The sequence below is a fragment of the Mya arenaria genome, chromosome 8, assembly GCF_026914265.1.
Source record: "Mya arenaria isolate MELC-2E11 chromosome 8, ASM2691426v1".
Classification (NCBI taxonomy): Eukaryota; Metazoa; Mollusca; class Bivalvia; order Myida; family Myidae; genus Mya; species Mya arenaria.
In genome coordinates this window covers 32,380,727-32,400,683 of record NC_069129.1, presented here as the reverse complement: position 1 = coordinate 32,400,683, position 19,957 = coordinate 32,380,727, and the positions used below count along the sequence as shown (strand labels likewise).

Sequence of the window (19,957 nt, the reverse complement as noted above, 5' to 3'; positions counted from 1 at the left end):
AAATTTAAGATTCTTCTCTTTTTTTCAACTGTAAGGAAACTGTACTGGAATATGTTCTAGTGGTAACTAATGTAGCATTCTGTCTATTTCACAATGTTTTTGGCAACAAGGAGTGAACAGTGCAGTCTACATGTTCAAACGTCAATCACTTTAAAGGTGCACAATAGAGGCTGATGCAAAAAATAGCTTTTTTTTTTAAAGTTTTAATGCATTATTATGACTACTGACCAAAACATAAAAATACATATGATTAAGGTACAGATAGACAAAATATATGCAATGTTTTGTCACTTTTTGAACAGGGGAATTTGGGGCCACATAGCTATTAATTGGAAAAAACAACATTTTTTAGGCTGATATTTTTTATCTGTAAACAATTCATATGATTTTTTTATGGCTGATCATTTAAGTCAAATGAGTTTCACATAATAATGCATTAAACATTTTTTTTGTATCAACTCATATTGTTTCCCTTTAAAACAACGATATAACATTTTTTATTTAAATATAATTAGTTGAAACGGCTATGATTAAAGTAATGGCATATCAAATATTCCAAAGTATGACTTGTTCAGCCAACTAAAATACAGGTAAAGGTGTCCTCAACCACAAAATTTTAAATTTAAAGACAAATATTCTTGGCTTGACCTCCAATTGTTCTGAACCAAATTGGCAGACTAATTGCCCGTTAAATACTTTGTTATCAGATTTCAATGAATGTTTGATAATGCTTATTAGCTTGCAAATGCAATTTAGCTATTGTTACCAATTTCAAGTTTCTCTTTTAAGATTTTGTTACATAATACAGAATGCCATATTCCAGTTTACCACCTAAAGCACACCTGGAAATGATTATGAGATCATTTTGAAAATAAGGTAAAACTTCTACTTTGAAACAATTATAAAGGAAATGAATGATAATAATTTTTGAATTTTGTGATATTTATTCTTATGATTGAATAATATAGAGGATAATTGTTTGTTTCAATGTAAGATCGGAATATATTTAATGTAGTGAGCACCAGAAGTATATTCACTTTTGGTGTTCATGTGGTGAAATATATTGCATTCTTACACTGAAACAAACAATTTTTATTTTTATTTTATGCATAAAATTAGAATAAAAAGACATAGTACTTTTTATAGGAACAAGAGCTGTCACAGAGACAGCACACTCAACTTTTCTGGCTTTTTCAGTTTAAGAATGGCAAAGGTTTGGTGCAACATGCATGGATCATTGTAAAATTTGATTAAATGAAAAACCTTAACCAGGTATTCTTAGTCAAATATTAAAGGCAAACAAATTTTAGTATATGCAATATAGAGTTATCATACTTGATTGTTTCAAGTTTCAAAGCAATATATCAAATAGTTGTCATGTTTTTGATTATATGTGCTTACATGCAAAACCTTAAAATTGATTAATAAAGAAGTTTGGGAGCCTGTTTATCAAGTTTAATGCAACTAATGATGTATTTGGTGAAATATTGACTTAAATGTGGTTACATGCAAAACCTTAACCAGAATTTTTAAGTCCAATAATAAAGGGCCATTATTTGCAAAATAGAGTTATCTCACTTGGTTATTCAAGAAGGTTGGGTGGTTGAGTACCATCATATAAAGTCTCAATGCAATACATCAACTTCATTAATTAAGTAGGTAAAACAGTTGGGAGTACATATCTAAAGTTTTACTGCAATACATGATGTATTTGCTGAGGTAATGACATAAAGGTGCTTACATGCAAAACCTTAACTTAGGTGTGATGCCAATGCTGCGTAGATTCCAGGGTGAGTATTAAACCTTTCCTTATTCTTTGAATAGTCAAGCTAAATTGCTCCCATTTGTTTGCGCACCTAACATCATTTTTGGAATTATAATGATGTCTACACTATTTGAAACAGTGAAATATTATTCGCTGATCAATCCCTAAAAACCATTGGAAAGCATATAATAAAAAACTGTTATTCACATTTTTTGAGGAGTTTTTACAAAACTTGAGACCTCAACTGATACATATTTTTGAAAATTAACATATTTGCAAAATACTTGATACTAGCAATATACAATTCTTATTTATAAATCAGTTTTCTACCAACTCTTGACATCTGACTTGAAATAACATGTGGTTCAATGCCAAAAATCTGAAACAATTTTATGCCCCTGATGGTAGGCATATCAAAACTGCACCGTCTGTCTGTCTGTCTGTTCAGTTTTCCGTGTCCTGGCTGTAACTTTGTCACCGAGGGAGAGGTTTTAAAATTTCTTGTTACATGTGTTTGGTAGATGGTACATAAAGCTGATAGATCATGTGCAATACAATACCTAAAAATTCAATATAGCACTAGAGTTTAATCATTATCAATGCTGAATACATGCACATAGATGGAGTATATTAAGTCATGTCTGAGTTGTAACTTTATAACACATTGAGATATTTTAAAATAGTACTTTGCACATGTGTTCGGCATTTAAAAACAACATGTTGCGTGCAAGAACCACGCCCCTACCTCTTACTGCATCACTCCTCCACACTTTGTCAACAATCATGGCGGCCAGCATATGCTTATAATTTATAATAGCTGTTTTAGAATGTAGGCGTATTAGTAATTGCATAATCTATTGAAGTCGATGGCACTTTGGGGGCATTCATCACTTACTGTAAAGGCCCTTGTTCTAGAGATAGAGGTAAAACCAACTTGATATACAATACCTTCTGCAAACTTTTTGACAATTTAAAGCAGTATTATACAATGAATTTTGAATTCTTGTACATTTGTTCCAAATCAAGAGCACTTGTACCTGTTTGGAATAAAATCTTAAGGTTCAGTGCAACACAAAAGAACACACTTTTGCTGCTTTTCATTTTTGAAATGGTTTTTAAGAGTAAAGCAAAATCATAAGAATTCATGGTCACCATGGTTGGTGTTTCTGATTTACTGACCAGAAGATTGTACACAGATTGTATATATATATATATATCATCAACTGGACAAAAACTAGACCACAGCAATATAAATGCATAATTTTGGATCTAGTAATAAAATCTAGTACAATCACATGCAGTAAGAATGCCTTTTCAACCTTAATTGTAAAACAATTCAACCCATAAACTAATCACCTAAACAAAAGAGCAATTTAACATTGCAATTAGCTGATTGTGTTTGCTAAATCAAGGCTAACTAATGAAAGTATAAGATTTCATTTGTCACGGGAGGCACTGTGTGTCTAGGTCACTACCATACCGATCTGTCAGACTGACAAGTGGTTGCATGCATGCACATTGTGGCATAATCATATAGAGGGCTAGTTCCTTTTACTCTCCTTTACTGATTTTTGATAAATGACGTAATCTACAGTTAAATCTACATAATCAAACAAGTCCATGCCATTAGTATGGAACTATGACAGCACAAATAATTTCTAGAAATATTGATGTAATTGCAGGGCTCCGTGAAACTTGTTTATATTTAAATAATTGTTTACAAGAACTACTACTGCAACTGCTACTGCTTCTGCTACTACTACTGCTACTGCAACTGCTATTAATGATGATAATAATATTAAATATAATGATAATAATAAGAAATAAATAAATACAATAATACTAATACTAACATCAGAATAACACTTTATGACCCAAGTATATTAAAATAATTCTAAAAAAATAATATTTATAATAATAATAAGAATAATAAGAATAATAAATAATAAGAATAAAATAATATTAATAATAATAATACAAACAATAATAATAATAACAAGCAATTTCGTTGAATTGATATCACCGCCTGATTGGGCTAAGTCAAGGAATGGAAATCAATCGTATATATATATATATATATATATATATATATATATATATATATATATATATATATATATATATATATATATGAGTTTGAGTTTGATTGCAACTGTTTGAAATAAAAAAAAAATATTGTATATAATGTAATATTTAGAATTGACCAAGAAATCTAGTTGATGACTCCATGTAACCCAGTTCCAAACTAATCTAAGATTTCATCAAGGCAAACATTCTGATCAGGTTTCACGCAGATTGGTCCAGATATATGCAAAAAATATAGCCTCTAGAGTGTCCACAAGTTTTTTTTACGATTCGACTCAGTGACCTCATTTTTGACCCCACATGAAACAATAGTTTCAAATTATTCCAAGATTTCATCGAGGCATTCTGATTAAGTTTCATGGAAAATAGAGCAGATGTATTTATTGCCTGTAGAGTGTTCCAAAGATTTCTGTAAGATATGACCTAGTGACCTAGTTTTTGACCCATTAACCCACTTTTAAAACGCAGTCGAAATTCAACCTAAGAGAACATTCTGACCATGTTTGAACTTAATCAGACCATTCACCACCATAAAATAGTTTCGGACAAGATTTTGGAAATATTTGCCCTAGTGACCTAATTTCTAATCACATGTGACCCAGTTTAAAACATATCCAAGAGTTCATTAAGGAAAACATTCTGATCAAGTTTCATGAATATAAGACCATACAAATTGCCTCTAAGGTGTTTCAAAGGTTTTTCTAAAATTTGACCTAGTGACCTAATTTCTGACCCCATATGCCCCACTTTTACAAGCGGTCCATATTCCATCAAGGGGTAAATCATGACCAAGTTTGAACATAATCCGACCAATCATTTCTATTCTGGACAAATAATTTCTAAGATTTGACCTTGTGACCTAATCAATCATATGTGACCCAGTTTTAAATAAGTCCAAGATTTCATCAAGGAAAACATTCTGATTAAGTTTTATGAATATTTGACCATGTATAATGTCTCTAGTACGTTCCAAAGATTTTTCTAAGATTTGACCTACTGACCTAGTTTTTGACCCCATGTGACCCACTTTTTTAAGTGGTCCATACTTCATCAAGGTTTACATCATGACCAATTTTGAACATAACTTGACCAATCATTACCATGATATGGTTCTGGACAAGATTTTTCTAAAATTTGCCCTAGTGACTTCAATTTTGATCATATGTGACCCAGTTTTATATACAGCCAAGAGTTCATGAAGGAAAACATTCTGATAAAGTTTCATGAATATTTGACCATGTATAATGCCTCTAGTATGTTCCAAAGATTTGACCTAGTGACCTAGTTTATGACCCCATGTGACCCACTTTTAAAAGTGGCCGAGATATGATCAAGGGGAACATTCTAACCAAGTTTGAACATTTTCTGATCAATGCCTACCAAGATATGGTACCAGACGGACGGAATGACGGACGGACAACGCCAAAACAATATCCCCCTCCCGAAATCTTCGATTCGGCTCGTGACTAACAAGACACAAGTAATACAATAATAGAGTGTCAAAAAGTTTACATTGTCATAGTAGGAGGATGACATTTCTCTAATGGGAGGCAGTTTAAAGGTTAACATTTCTATAGCAGGAGACAGATTAAAAGTTAACATCTCTATAGCGGAGACAGTTTAAAGGTTAACATTTTAAACATTTATGGTTGGAGACAAAGTTATTTTTCTGTAGTGGGAGACAGTTTAAAGGTAAACATGGCTTTAATGGGAGATATATAAAAGGCTTACATTGCTAAAACGGGGGATTGGGGCATTTTACAGGTTAACATAGCTTTAATAGGAGAAAGTTAGAAGATTAGTATTGCTTTAACTATAGACAGTTTTAAGGTCAACATCACTAAAATGGGAGACAGTTTAAAGATCAACATTTCTATAGTGGGAGATTGTTTTAATGGTACTGGCTAAGGTCACAAATCCGAACACTTTTTGATGTTTTTTAGAATTATCTTGGAGAGTTTATGTTGTAGTAAGTTAAACTTTTGTATGAAACATTTTTGGTTCATGTGAAAACAGCTGTCAAGGTACAGATTCACGATCTCGTCAATTTTATGTCGAAAAATCGTTCATTTTATGGACAGTAAATCACCCTTCAAATTTTGCTATGGAGGGCACAAATACCGAACACTTGAAAAGCGAAAATACATGGTCATACAATTATAATTAAAAAGTATGCTATATTATATAAACATTTAGCTGCAAAGTGATTTATTGTTTCCGAGTTTTTTTCAAAACATTCGCTTCAAATATAAACTGTGATTTCTATTTATAAATATCTTGAATGTAGGTCAACATAACTGCAAAACCTAAAGATGCGTGTGCGCCCTCTGACGTCATCCCCCATGTGCTACATTTTGATCTTTAAGCGTATAAACATTGAATGGCATTTTTTAGAAAAATACTTAACAAAACAAGATGAAACTTCGCAAGTGTGACCAAGGCAAGTCTCTGTATTGATCTAGATCATCGAATAATCGATCACGGTAAACAAACGCGTGTTTAAGCCGGTGTTCGGGATTTGTGCCCTGTTCAGAAATGTACCGTCAACCAGTAATATTGTTAGAATGGGAGACAGTTTAAGGTTAACATTGTTAGAATGGGAGACAGTTTAAGGTTAACATTGTTAGAATGTGAGACAGTTTAAGGGTAATATTGTTAGAATGGGAGACAGTTTAAGGTTAACATTGTAAGAATGGGAGACAATTTTAGGTTAACATTGTTAGAATGGGAGACAGTTTAAGGGTAATATTGTTAGAATGGGCGACAGTTATATGGTAAACATGTTAGAATGGGAGACAGTTTAAGGATAACTTTGTAAGAATGGGAGACAATTTTAGGTTAACATTGTTAGAATGGGAGACAGTTTAAGGGTAATATTGTTAGAATGGCAGACAGTTATAGGGTAATATTGTAGAATGGGAGACAGTTTAAGGTTAACATTGTTAGAATGGGAGACAGTTTTAGTTTAACATTGTTAGAATGGGTGACAATTTAAGGTTAACATTGTTAGAATGGGAGACAGTTTAAGGTTAACATTTTTAGAATGGGAGACAGTTTAAAGTCAATATAGTGAGAATGGGAGACAGTTTAAGGTTAACATTGTTAGAATGTGAGACAGTTTAAGGGTAATATTGTTAGAATGGGAGACAGTTTAAGGTTAACATTGCAAGAATGGGAGACAATTTTAGGTTAACATTGTTAGATGGGAGACAGTTTAAGGGTAATATTGTTAGAATGGGAGACAATATATGGTAATAATGTTAGAATGGGAGACATTTTAAGGTTAACTTTGTAAGAATTGGAGACAATTTTAGGTTAACATTGTTAGAATGGGAGACAGTTTAAGGGTAATATTGTTAGAATGGGAGACAGTTTAAGGTTAACATTGTTAGAATGTGAGACAGTTTAAGGGTAATATTGTTAGAATGGGAGACAGTTTAAGGTTAACATTGTAAGAATGGGAGACAATTTTAGGTTAACATTGTTAGAATGGGAGACAGTTTAAGGGTAATATTGTTAGAATGGGCGACAGTTATATGGTAATCATGTTAGAATGGGAGACAGTTTAAGGTTAACTTTGTAAGAATGGGAGACAATTTTAGGTTAACATTTTTAGAATGGGAGACAGTTTAAGGGTAATATTGTTAGAATGGCAGACAGTTATAGGGTAATATTGTAGAATGGGAGACAGTTTAAGGTTAACATGGTTAGAATGGGAGACAGTTTTAGTTTAACATTGTTAGAATGGGTGACAGTTTAAGGTTAACATGGTTAGAATGGGAGACAGTTTAAGGTTAACATTGTTAGAATGGGAGACAGTTTTAGTTTAACATTGTTAGAATGGGTGACAGTTTAAGGTTAACATGGTTAGAATGTGAGACAGTTTAAGGTTAACATTGTTAGAATGGGAGACAGTTTAAGGTTAACATTGTTAGAATGTGAGACAGTTTAAGGGATATATTGTTAGAATGGGAGACAGTTTTAGGATAATATTGTTAGAATGGGAGACAGTTTTAGGATAATATTGTTAGAATGGGAGACAGTTTAAGGTTAATATTGTTAGAATGTGAGACAGTTTAAGGGATATATTGTTAGAATGGGAGACAGTTTTAGGATAATATTGTTAGAATGGGAGACAGTTTTAGGATAATATTGTTAGAATGGGAGACAGTTTAAGGTTAATATTGTTAGAATGTGAGACAGTTTAAGGTTAATATTGTTAAAATGGGAGACAGTTTTAGAATAATATTGTTAGAATGGGAGACAGTTTAAAGTTAACGTTGTTAGAATGTGAGACAGTTTAAGGGTAATATTGTTAGAATGGGAGACAGTTTTAGGATAATATTGTTAGAATGGGAGACAGTTTTAGGATAATATTGTTAGAATGGGAGACAGTTTAAGGTTAATATTGTTAGAATGTGAGACAGTTTAAGGTTAATATTGTTAGAATGTGAGACAGTTTAAGGTTAATATTGTTAAAATGGGAGACAGTTTTAGAATAATATTGTTAGAATGGGAGACAGTTTAAAGTTAACATTGTTAGAATGGGAGACAGTTTAAGGTTAACATTGTTAGAATGGGACACAGTTTATGGTTAACATTGTTAGAATGGGAGATAATTTATGGTTAACATTGTTAGAATGGGCGACAGTTTAAGGTAAACATTGTTAGAATGGGAGATAGTTTAAGGTTAACATTGTTAGAATGGGAGACAGTTTATGGTTAACATTGTTAGAATGGGAGACAGGTTAAGGTTAACATTGTTAGAATGGGAGACAGTTTATGATTAACATTGTTAGAATGGGAGACAGGTTAAGGTTAACATTGTTAGAATGGGAGACAGTTTATGGTTAACATTGTTAGAATGGGAGACAGGTTAAGGTTAACATTGTTAGAATGGGAGACAGTTTATGGTTAACATTGTTAGAATGGGAGACAGTTTAAGGTTAACATTGTAAGAATGGGAGACAGTTTATGGTTAACATTGTTAGAATGGGAGACAGTTTATGGTTAACATTGTTAGAATTGGAGACAGTTTATGGTTAACATTGTTAGAATGAGAGACAGTTTAAAGTTAACATTGTTAGAATGGGAGACAGTTTATGGTTAACATTGTTAGAATGGGAGACAGTTTAAAGTTAACATTGTAAGAATGGGAGACAGTTTAAAGTTAACATTTCTATAGTGGGAGACACTTTAATGGTTAACATCGCTATAATGGGAGACACTTTAATGGTTAACATCGCTATAATGGGAGACACTTTAATGGTTAACATCGCTATAATGGGAGACATTTTAATGGTTAACATCGCTATAATGGGAGACAATTTAATGGTTAACATCGCTATAATGGGAGACACTTTAATGGTTAACATCGCTAGAATGGGAGACACTTTAATGGTTAACATCACTATAATGGGAGACAGTTTAAAAGTTGACATTGCTATAATGAATGGGAGACAGTTTAATGGTTAACATCGCTATAATGGGAGACACTTTAATGGTTAACATCGCTAGAATGGGAGACACTTTAATGGTTAACATCGCTATAATGGGAGACACTTTAATGGTTAACATCGCTATAATGGGAGACACTTTAAAAGTTGACATTGCTATAATGGGAGACAGTTTAATGGTTAACATCGCTATAATGGGAGACACTTTAATGGTTAACATCGCTATAATGGGAGACAATTTAATGGTTGACATCACTGTAATGGGAGACAGTTTAAAAGTTGACATTGCTATAATGGGAGACACTTTAATGGTTAACATCGCTATAATGGGAGACACTTTAATGGTTAACATCGCTATAATGGGAGACACTTTAATGGTTAACATCGCTATAATGGGAGACAATTTAATGGTTGACATCACTGTAATGGGAGACAGTTTAAAAGTTGACATTGCTATAATGGGAGACACTTTAATGGTTAACATCGCTATAATGGGAGACACTTTAATGGTTAACATCGCTATAATGGGAGACACTTTAATGGTTAACATCGCTATAATGGGAGACAATTTAATGGTTAACATCGCTATAATGAATGGGAGACACTTTAATGGTTAACATCGCTATAATGGTACATGGTCAAAAGGTTAACATTGCTTAGTGGGAGACAGCTAAAGATTAACATTGTTCAAATGGGAAATATGTCCTAAGTTTATCCCAATTGAGATTTGTATTTGTGTCTGTAAGTTACATGCTTAATAAATATGTGATTCTGAAATAACATGTTATACGAACACATATTTTTTTTTATTTGATATCTACATGATATTGTAATAAAGTTAGATTTTTGTTCCTGCATTAAATGACAGTGATTTTTTTCACTGGGGTGTATATATCCAATTAAAATTGCAAATATGAAACTTTATTCAATTATTTAATTAAATTTCTGAAACATATGTAAACAGCATGATGTTTTATAACTAACTTTATGTTTGTCTGTATTCAGCTACTGTTGAAATGAAGACTATTGACTTGAATTGAACTGAATTAAAAAACAAAACAACTCTTTTATCAAAACAAATATGACAAACACTGGCCCTTATTGATTGCAACCTCGGGTGAAACCTATGTCAAGTTTTTAAATATCTAAAACACTCATAAATTACACTTATCTTCTGGGTTTCAAGTCTGTATACACTCTTTTTGTTTCCCTCTTATACAATAACTTTTAAATAACTTTTGTTTCAAAACAATACAATCAAATATCTAAAGTCAAACACTTGATTACACACATTCAACACACCTCAGACTTAAACTATCACTTTTTTTGTTTATTTTTTATCCAGATCAGCTCACTCTTTGTCTAGTTGTAAGCACTAGGAGTCCATAGGAGCAGATTTCAGCAGAATTATCATTGCTTTATACTGCAAATGTGCCAGATATCACCCAGACTCACTTTAAAGAGCTTTCATTGTGGACAATTCTTATTGAAATCAAAGGAATAATGAATGATAGAATTCTTAATTGGAGGTGATAGCAAAGTAATTCATTGGGTCGACAGTTTAAAAGGTTTAAAGGAGCTTACAATTTTCCATAGAGAGAAAAAAAGAACAAAGCAAGATCAGACAGCAAAGAAAATATGGCTTCCAGGTTTGTGCATCTATCATTTATATATACGGCATTGTTTAATATGCAGAAAACAAATATTGATGAATTGTAAATCATTATTTATAACCGATATGATAAACTTAAGCTGAAATCATTATGATATATGTTTTGACACAAATTTGATCCTGTAAAGCATTAAAATCATTGACTCAATCCATGATATTAAATACATGAATATGAATTTGAGTTAAAAATCTTGATATCAGTTGCCATAGATTTGTGGTTAAAGCCATTGAAATAATTATTCATCTACATAGTGTTATGTACAAAGAACTTGTTAAACTATTTCTTAATCAGTTTTGTTATATATGCTTTAGAAACGAAATAAAACTGATATTTCACTGTTTCAAACAGTGAAAATATCACTTTGATATTTTTAATTGTTTTAAAATTTTAGTCCACTCTCATTTCCAAATCAAATGTCAGCATGCACAGGTCTTGGACACAATTTCAATTGCGAGACAGGCAATCATTAAGCCATTGAAATAAGTATTTATCTGCATAGTGATATGTACAAATTAGTTGTATAACTATTTCTTAAATAGTTACTTTATTATGGAACAATCTGTACAGACGGAATAATTTCACTGAAAATTTCTTTTTTGATTATTTAACATACTTGTACAGTTTGAATAACACCTATTATTAATGTCCTTTCTTTTTTGAAAGATCTTATCAAAAAAAAATATTATAAAGCTCAAAGTCTTGGCATAACATAAGGCACAGGTGTTTGACAGTCTCTGTTAAAACCTGCAATTAAGTTTTCAAAAAAGTTACTTTCGATGTTCATCTTGACATAATCGGGAAAGAAATCCATTAAGATTGTTGAAAGAACTATTGATTAGCCTTGACGGATAAATTTTCCACTAATTCACTGAAAGTCTATTACTTCATTGATGAGAGTTGGAATTTATTAGTAACATTGGAAATGAATGGTGATAGAGTTAAGATGATCACACGAATTAAAGCACTCAACAATCAATATTTATAGAATCGACAAAAACCTTTTAACATTTCAATTTTAGCTTTCACAGATTACCTATCTGTTTTATGTCTTTGAAATAAGCAGTATAGTTTATCCGGACTAATGGATTTAAAAGTGTTTCTGAATATAACAAGCCGTTTATAAGCTTTTATCTCTTTAAAAGTATCAATGTTTTACGATAAACAAATGGAATTTTCTGGACAGATACTCTTTTTGAATTGACAGCGTGTATCAAGAAGGACTTAATATTAAATCGGTAAAATGTCGGACACAAGAATGAAGAAACAAGTTAAAAGTGACAGAAATGGAATAAGTCTGGTCACAAAAGTCAAGAAGTAAGTTAATTTACTCAAGTTTTCAGTCTGAAACAAATACAATGAGATATTTCATAACTTTTAATTGTACTATGAGAAATAAGAAAACGACATTAAATCTAGAAAAGTGATGTTCACTTTCACAAAATTTTGGATATCAAAGTTGTGAATATCATAACCATAGGTATTTTGGTGTAATATGTTCAACTATATCAAATGTTTTAATATCTAAGATCTAATTCCCTCTTTTTTATACCTACATAATTTTAAAAACTAAGATACTAAACATGACATTTTTTTGAAATTATTGATGATTTATTTTCTATGAACATCTCAAGAGAACATCTGAAAATACATTTAAAATGAAGAAATGATCTTAATATATTCTAATATATTCTAACTTTTTTTTAACAATTTAAACAATTCTAAAGAAGTAATTAAATACAGCAAGCCATGACATATATCAAATGTGTCACACTCAAGTTAAATTCTCAATGGAATTAAATGAAAAAGTTAATCCTCTTACCTTATTTATGTTTTCATGAAAATGAGGATTAATTAACTTTACTTGTGTAATAATTTAAGCCAATTATTGTGGTAATTTGCAAGCTTATACTTAGTTACAATAACATATTTTGAAAAATATATCTCTTTATGTGTGAATATAATTTTCAGAACGTGAGAATTAAGATTTCATCTATTAAAAATGAATTAATTATTATTTATATTAAGAATCATAGTGTCTGATTTATGTGATGTTTTTATGTTCTTATCATCTTTATTAAGGTTTATAAAAAGAATATTTTCTGCATGATGTGATAGAATTCAATATCTTTCTAAATATATATTTTGTTGGTGCATACAAGGGTTCAATATTAAAAGATCCCCTTTATATCTTAACATTTATTCATCTTATTTTGATTAGGCTTCTATCAGACTTTCTTACAGGTTTGATAAATATTTATATAAAATGTCATGTTTATTTTTTTATGACAATTTGAAGTATTTCAAATACTGTGGCTGAAATATGAAAGTATTGAAAAGTTCTAATCTAAATATAAAGCTACTGAATACTTTAGCTATATCTAAATACAGCAGTGACATTATTTGAAATCTGAGGACCATATATAACTAATAAATGCCACCTCTGGGTGTTGAAGGATAAAATAAATATAAAGGACTAGTGCTAATAACGTTGAAGTAAATAGAATTATCGACTTTATTGGAACATAGTACTCTGATCTATTTGGGAATCTGTTATTCTTCGGAAGGCAAATGTTTGCACAGCTATTTAAGGCAAAAAATGCCAATAAGTCTTCAAAAAAATCATTAGCAACAATTAAGAAAGTTTGCACCATTAACAGTAGGTTTAGTGAAGCAAAAATAAGTAATAACTTAGTGACAGTGCAAATGCTTTAATACTAGCCAGCACGCACGTTTGACCAGCTATATAACCTAATTATTCAAACTAATTAATGACTGAATTATGGAAATATTGTGGTTGTTTTCGTAGGAGACTTTATTTATGATTAAATCAGAATCTGTCCAGCGATCCCAAAGGCGTAGACATAAACGTAAACACTAAGGTGTATTTCTGTGGGACCAATCTTCTACCAAGGACTTAGTCCAAACAAAAATAAACTTTTCATGCAAGCGTACATGAAAAGTACCATGGTCATTATAAACCAAAGGTCTGTAAGCAAAATCTGGTTACATTGTGCCAACAAGAGTGATTGATATAATGTTGTTAAAGCTTGTTTCACAATTGAAAAACATATAAGTTTAAACTAATAGCAACATAAGTTGACTCTATTTTCCATGTCCATGTCTGTTGACCAAGGGTCATCACTCAAAAATTATTTTAGCCAGGGTTAAGGGACTTTCTACACATGTACGGTATCAAGTCTGTACAAAGTTTCTTGCTAATATTTTTTACAGTAATTAAGTTATGGCCAAAGCAAAAGTTTTGTTAAAAAAGTGATTGATATGATCTTTGTTAACTTTTAACCATGAAGTATTTCATGATGTACTCGTATATTTAAATTAATCAAGTTCAAACACTGTATTATGTAAAGTTAGAAAACCACATTAAATCTAGAAAAGCCATGTTCCCTTCCACAAAACTTTGTTTAACAAAGTTGGGGATAACATAGCCAAAATGGGCAATAACGAAGGCACTTTGTTGCCTTATTTTCAACTGCAACAAGAACACTTCAGCAAAGCTGCATTGTTGGTGCGTGCATCAACAAAGGCACTTTGTACTTTGAGCAACAAGAACACTTCAACAAAGCTGCATTGTTGGTGCGTGCATCAACAAAAGTACTTTGTACTTCAAAGAACTAGAACAATTACACAAAGCTGCATTGTTGGTGAGTGCATCAACAAAGGTACTTTGTACTTCAAGGAACTAGAACACTTCAACAAAGCTGCATTGTTGGTGCATGCAAGTCTCGTTAGAATTACCAGTACTGCTGATCACAAACAAGTGTATCCATAAATTTTCTAGAGCAGTTAAAATTTGAAAGTTAACAATGAGGTAGTTCAAACAACATTGTTTACTTGACCAAAGTGTGAAAAATCGGCAAAATGTCAATAACATTTACTGGGGCTTAAAAGGACAATTTTACAGTAATTTTTAACAGTATTGGTAAAATGAAAAATTAAGAAATTTTATTAAAACTGCTAGATTGACAATAACATGAAAAGTCGAGACTAAATTACTTTCAGTTCATGACAATGACGTGACGATACGCACATGGCAGCGGTTAAATTAATTCTTAATATCTTGGTGAATGTAAAAAAATAATGTCTCTGAAGAGAGTAAAACAATATCATGTGAAATCAATCAAAAGTTCAACAGCTGAAAACATGTCATTTAGTTTGAACTAACATGATGGCACTCATTCGAAGTCAAGATACATCATTAGGCAGATAAAGTATGATTATTTTGTAGATAACGCTTGCACTTCACAGTCAACAGGTCCCTGATTTGGTCATAAAATACTTTAATAGATTACCTCCTGCAAGTTTATCATTATGTCATGCTTGAAATGAAATATATTGCCCAAAGTTACTCATGACATTTTCTTAAAACTTGAGTGTTCAAACTTTTAAATGTTAAGTACAAAAACATGTTTATATATATTTTTGACTCTTAACATGTTGTCAGCCTATTATAAAAGAGGTAATTTCAGGCTTATTTTTTTATTGAAATACACATATCACAGATTTTTGCCCGAGTGTCGTCAGTTTTTGACACTACATGTTGACAGCTTATCTAGAGAGGTAATTTTAGGTTAAAAAAAGAAGAAATACATGTATCACAGAATTTTGCTTGTGTGTTGTCAGTTATTGACACTTTATGTTGACAGTCACTGTGGAGGTAATTTCAGGTTAAAAATAGGATAGAAATACCTGCATGGTGTCAAGTATGTAGAGTCAAACTCCGTTGGCTCAAACCCGCTTGGCTCGATTTCCTAGTTGGCTCAAACTGGTTGAAATGGACTGATTTTGTTCTTTTAAATGTTAGCATTACTGATTGGCTCAAACTTTCCAAGATTCAAGGTTATTTTTGTCTGTCCCTGGGAGTTCGAGCCAACAGGATTCGACTGTACAAGTAAAGTGTTAAAAAAAAATCCTATGCTAAATAAATAGTAGTTAATTTATTTTTTTTAAATATGATTTTGGTTTGTTCCAGCGGGCCAGTGAATTCCATGAAAGGGTTGTCTGTAGATGACCACAAAGACAGGAAACATGACACTACAGCACACACTGACAAACAACAAAACGTAGCGGTCCAAAACGGAAAATCCAAATACGTGAGGGAAGTACCGTCATCTGACAAGAATCGAGTCCCAGCACCAGTTAACATGATGCCAGTGGATCCCAAGACATTACTGTTTTTTGAGGCAATCCGTGATGGATCGGTTCAGAAAGTGAAGTCCATATTCCGACAGAAGAATATGAACTTGAATACTCGGGACATGAACGATCCCAACTGTCCGACTGCTCTCATTGCTGCTTGCGAGTCGGATCATGCTGAGATTGTCAAGCTCCTAATGACGATGAAGAAAGCTAGGGAAATTGATGTGAACCAGGAGAATAAAGATGGTCGTAGGCCAATATGGTTAGAGATGCTTTAGATTTTAAAAAATCTGTACTTTTTTTAATAATATTTAGAATGTGATTCATAAAAGGTTTCTTAATATTAGATTGATCTCTGCCTGCAAATTAACAAAATGTAGGTCGGAATGGTGTAATTCCATTAATGATTTTTGCTCATTTTAATGAAATTTAACCCTGTATGCAGTCTTTGTTGATGAAAGCTGTAATGGATTTAAAGTCATAATAATATCTGGTGGCTATATAGGAGCTATGACCATTGAATCACGCTGCCCTGAAAAATCTTGTCACATGTACTTTTAAAAGAATTTTTCCTACTCGCATCAACTTTATAGATATGTTGGTCAGCATTGGCTATTATGGACAGGCTATTTCTGTTACATTTCATTAATTCAAACAAGAGTTATGGCTCTTTGGTTAGAAAAAAGATCTGTGACACTGTATAGAAATGTTGGTCAGCATTAGAAATTGAGCTTCTGCAATTTGAACGACACTTCACTTTATCTAACATGAGTTATGACCCTTGACTGAAATGCCTGAAATATATCGTGTTGAATGTAGCTCCAATGGTATTTACCAATTATGTGATAGCTCTAGTTTGAGTTTGTTTTTGATAACTCTTGATATTCGACAAAAGAAATCAGTTGCCTGGTGAATCACTTCAGTATCTTCTCCTAATTTTTAACTAGATGCTTTTTTAAAATTCCAGGATAGCCGCATGGAAAGGAAACTATGAGATTGCCGACCTTCTTCTGAACACACGAGGGGCAGAATGTGATGTAAACTTCATCGACAAAGAGACGGGGACCAGTCCACTGTACCGATCCATTCTCAGTAACAGCGAAAAGGTGGCAGAGCTACTCATACATGCCAAGGCTGATGTCAACATGCGCAGAATGGGCAAGGAATTGAATGCTGAGACTCCGCTGATCAAGTAAGTTTGTTAGTAAGAAAGGTTTTTTTCGCGGTGGGATTCATGTCCAAAAGAGTAAAGGGGCTTAGACCTCTTTTAAATTGTTCTCAAAGTTATTTTGTTCATTTCAAGGTTCTTATTGTGATGTAAATGTCTGAGAGCAGGAAACAATCTTTACAACTTGACAAAGTCTGAAGCACTCAATCCTGACTTTAGGGTTAATCCTGATCTTCAGAACACCTGATGTATAAGGAATATACATGTAAATTGTGAATTTAAGGACCCCTGATTATAAGAAATATATACATGTAAACAAAATCATGAAAATGTCCTTTATGGCAAAATTGTACACTGCATTCAATAACCTGTTCAGTATGACAGTGCATGTACTATACACTTTATGAATGTATTTGTTCACATCAGGCATTGAGAAGCATTTGTAATCATAGGCTAATGTCATCTTGTTTTGTATGCTTATTTTAGGGCTGTACAGATGAACAACAAAGAGATTGTGGAACATCTAATCAATGCCCTGTGTAAAATACAGGCAAAAACAAATGACGGGTTTTCTGCGCTTCACTTCGCTGTGGCCTACAAACGGTTTGAGATTGCTGAATACCTTCTGCAAAATGAGATTAAAATCCACGCAAAGAGCAACAATGGTATAACACCAATGACTGTCGCCATTGAGCACCGTAACCCCGCAATGGTAAAACTTCTTGTGGAATATGGCTACAAAATGAACAAACGATACAAATGGAAAGAGACTCCACTGTCACAAGCAATTAACCTGCACAGTGAAGAGGCAGCCATGACACTTATTCAACTTGGTTGTGAACTCACAAAAAAGCGTGGACAATCATATTTCTACATGGCAGTTGATGAAAAGTTAATGAGATTGGTGAAATTCATGGCTGCAGTGCAACCAATGTTTCTCCAAGAGCCCTGGCTTCGGGGGCGTGAATGGCCAGTGTCCATCTACCATAGGCCGGACATTATCAAATGGCTTGAGCAGGAATCTGAGAAAGTTCGGTCATTACGACAACTTTGCCGCGGGAAAATATTCCGACTACTGGGAAAGTACCCAGCATCCAAAATGAAGAAGCTGAAACTTCCTGAAGAGATGCTTGTATACTGTTCATACAAATCTCATGTCAAGGATGAGTTCTTCAATCAAGAGCCACTAAATGTGAACGGTGAGTGCCCGATTGACTGTCCCGCTATTTGTGCACGCAAATACTGTCCTCCCATTGAATTCTCAAGTTCGTCAGAATCTGACTCCAGCATTGACGATGATGAAATAAGCAGTCTGTCAAATAGCACAAATAACAATGGCGCCAATGGCAAGGTCAATGGACATGATCACGACCATGGTGACGACTCAAAGTGCTGTGATTACTGTCACTGAATTGTTAGCAATATCTCTTGACTTTTTAATTATACAATCAGCCAAACTTTGCCATTTATGTAAAAATTAAAGTGCTGTGCACTAAAGATACTTTGGTGACATTTCTCCAGTTTATGGTTGACATGTGTAGTTCGTTGTAAGGGTTTTACATGTGAGGAAGAAAACTGAATCATTATGATCTCAACTGACATTCTTTTCTGTTGTTTTTTTAACAGATATTTCCGTAGCTTTTTTAAAAGCAGATATATTGACATGTTATTGGTTAGAAACCCTAGGAATAAGTTTTTAATATTTCTATTGTTTGCTAGTAGCTGTAGAACTTGACATTTCTCCTCATGTTTTGTAACGGTTTTGACATTTAACATGTATCATTTAACACTGTAAAGACTACACCAAGGCAATAAAAGATTATACAAGTTCTTAAGTTACTGATTTATTTCTTTGTCTATCATACACCTGGGTCAAGTAACAATCCTATTCCCAGGATAAACATAACATTTATTTATGTTTCCATGTAACTTTTAACTCCAGAAAAAAAGTGTTGAAGGGTCTTATGGAAGTCTCTTATAATTCTAATTCCTTACTTATGTAATTTCACAGGTGTTGTAAACTGTTATAAGGTTACTGAATGCATGAATACTTAAGTTCAGTAAAAGATAAAAAACAAGAACAACAATTTAAGAAGTATGGTACACAACAAATAATAAGGAAGCATAAAACCATACGTTTTACTTAAAAACATATCACAATCATACCATTAAAAACTAAAGAAAATCGTTAAAAAAATAATGCTACATTACAAACACAATGTTACAATTGTCTGACACATTATAGATAGAATTTGTAAAAAAAGAATCGTATAAGAATATAATAAAAATTTGTAATCAACAAATACTTCTCATGGACAACAGACCTGACACATCACACAGTAGAAGACACTTCAATTTGTAAGTATAAAATGACAGAAACAAACCAGAACAACGCTCACACACTTCATGTACACACACTTCAGGAACACACACTTTATGTACACACACTTGATGAACACACACTTCATGTACACACAATTCAGGAACACAAAATTCATGTACACACACTTGATGTACACACACTTCATGAACACACACTTAATGCATGAACACACACTTCATGAACACTAACTTGATGAACACATATTTCATGCATGAACACACACTTGATAAACACACACTTCATGTACACACAATTCAAGAACACAAAATT

The 19,957-nt window shown here is 32.5% G+C and overlaps 1 protein-coding gene across 3 annotated transcripts; it reads left to right on the top strand.

Moving 5' to 3' along the window:
• Positions 1 to 768: 768 nt before the first annotated feature.
• Positions 769 to 19,128, top strand: LOC128242205 (poly [ADP-ribose] polymerase tankyrase-2-like). Of its 3 annotated transcripts, none has more exons than XM_052959286.1 (4): positions 769 to 876; positions 15,970 to 16,398; positions 17,104 to 17,328; positions 17,791 to 19,128. In XM_052959286.1, exons 2-4 carry the CDS (start codon positions 15,986 to 15,988, stop codon positions 18,713 to 18,715), a joined length of 1,563 nt encoding a protein of 520 aa, XP_052815246.1. In that variant the 5' UTR covers positions 769 to 876; positions 15,970 to 15,985; the 3' UTR covers positions 18,716 to 19,128. The 3 variants fall into 3 exon arrangements, with proteins under 3 accessions (XP_052815246.1, XP_052815245.1, XP_052815244.1); XM_052959285.1 differs by lacking the exon at positions 769 to 876 and adding an exon at positions 10,671 to 10,955; XM_052959284.1 differs by lacking the exon at positions 769 to 876 and adding an exon at positions 11,892 to 12,293.
• Positions 19,129 to 19,957: the final 829 nt, after the last annotated feature.

Coding starts and splice junctions, on each gene's coding strand:
- LOC128242205 (XM_052959284.1), top strand. CDS start 12,220: ATGTCGGACACAAGAATGAAGAAACAAGTTAAAAGTGACAGAAATGGA. Junction 12,294..15,969: donor CTGGTCACAAAAGTCAAGAA/GTAAGTTAATTT, acceptor GGTTTGTTCCAG/CGGGCCAGTGAATTCCATGA. Junction 17,329..17,790: donor GCTGAGACTCCGCTGATCAA/GTAAGTTTGTTA, acceptor TGCTTATTTTAG/GGCTGTACAGATGAACAACA.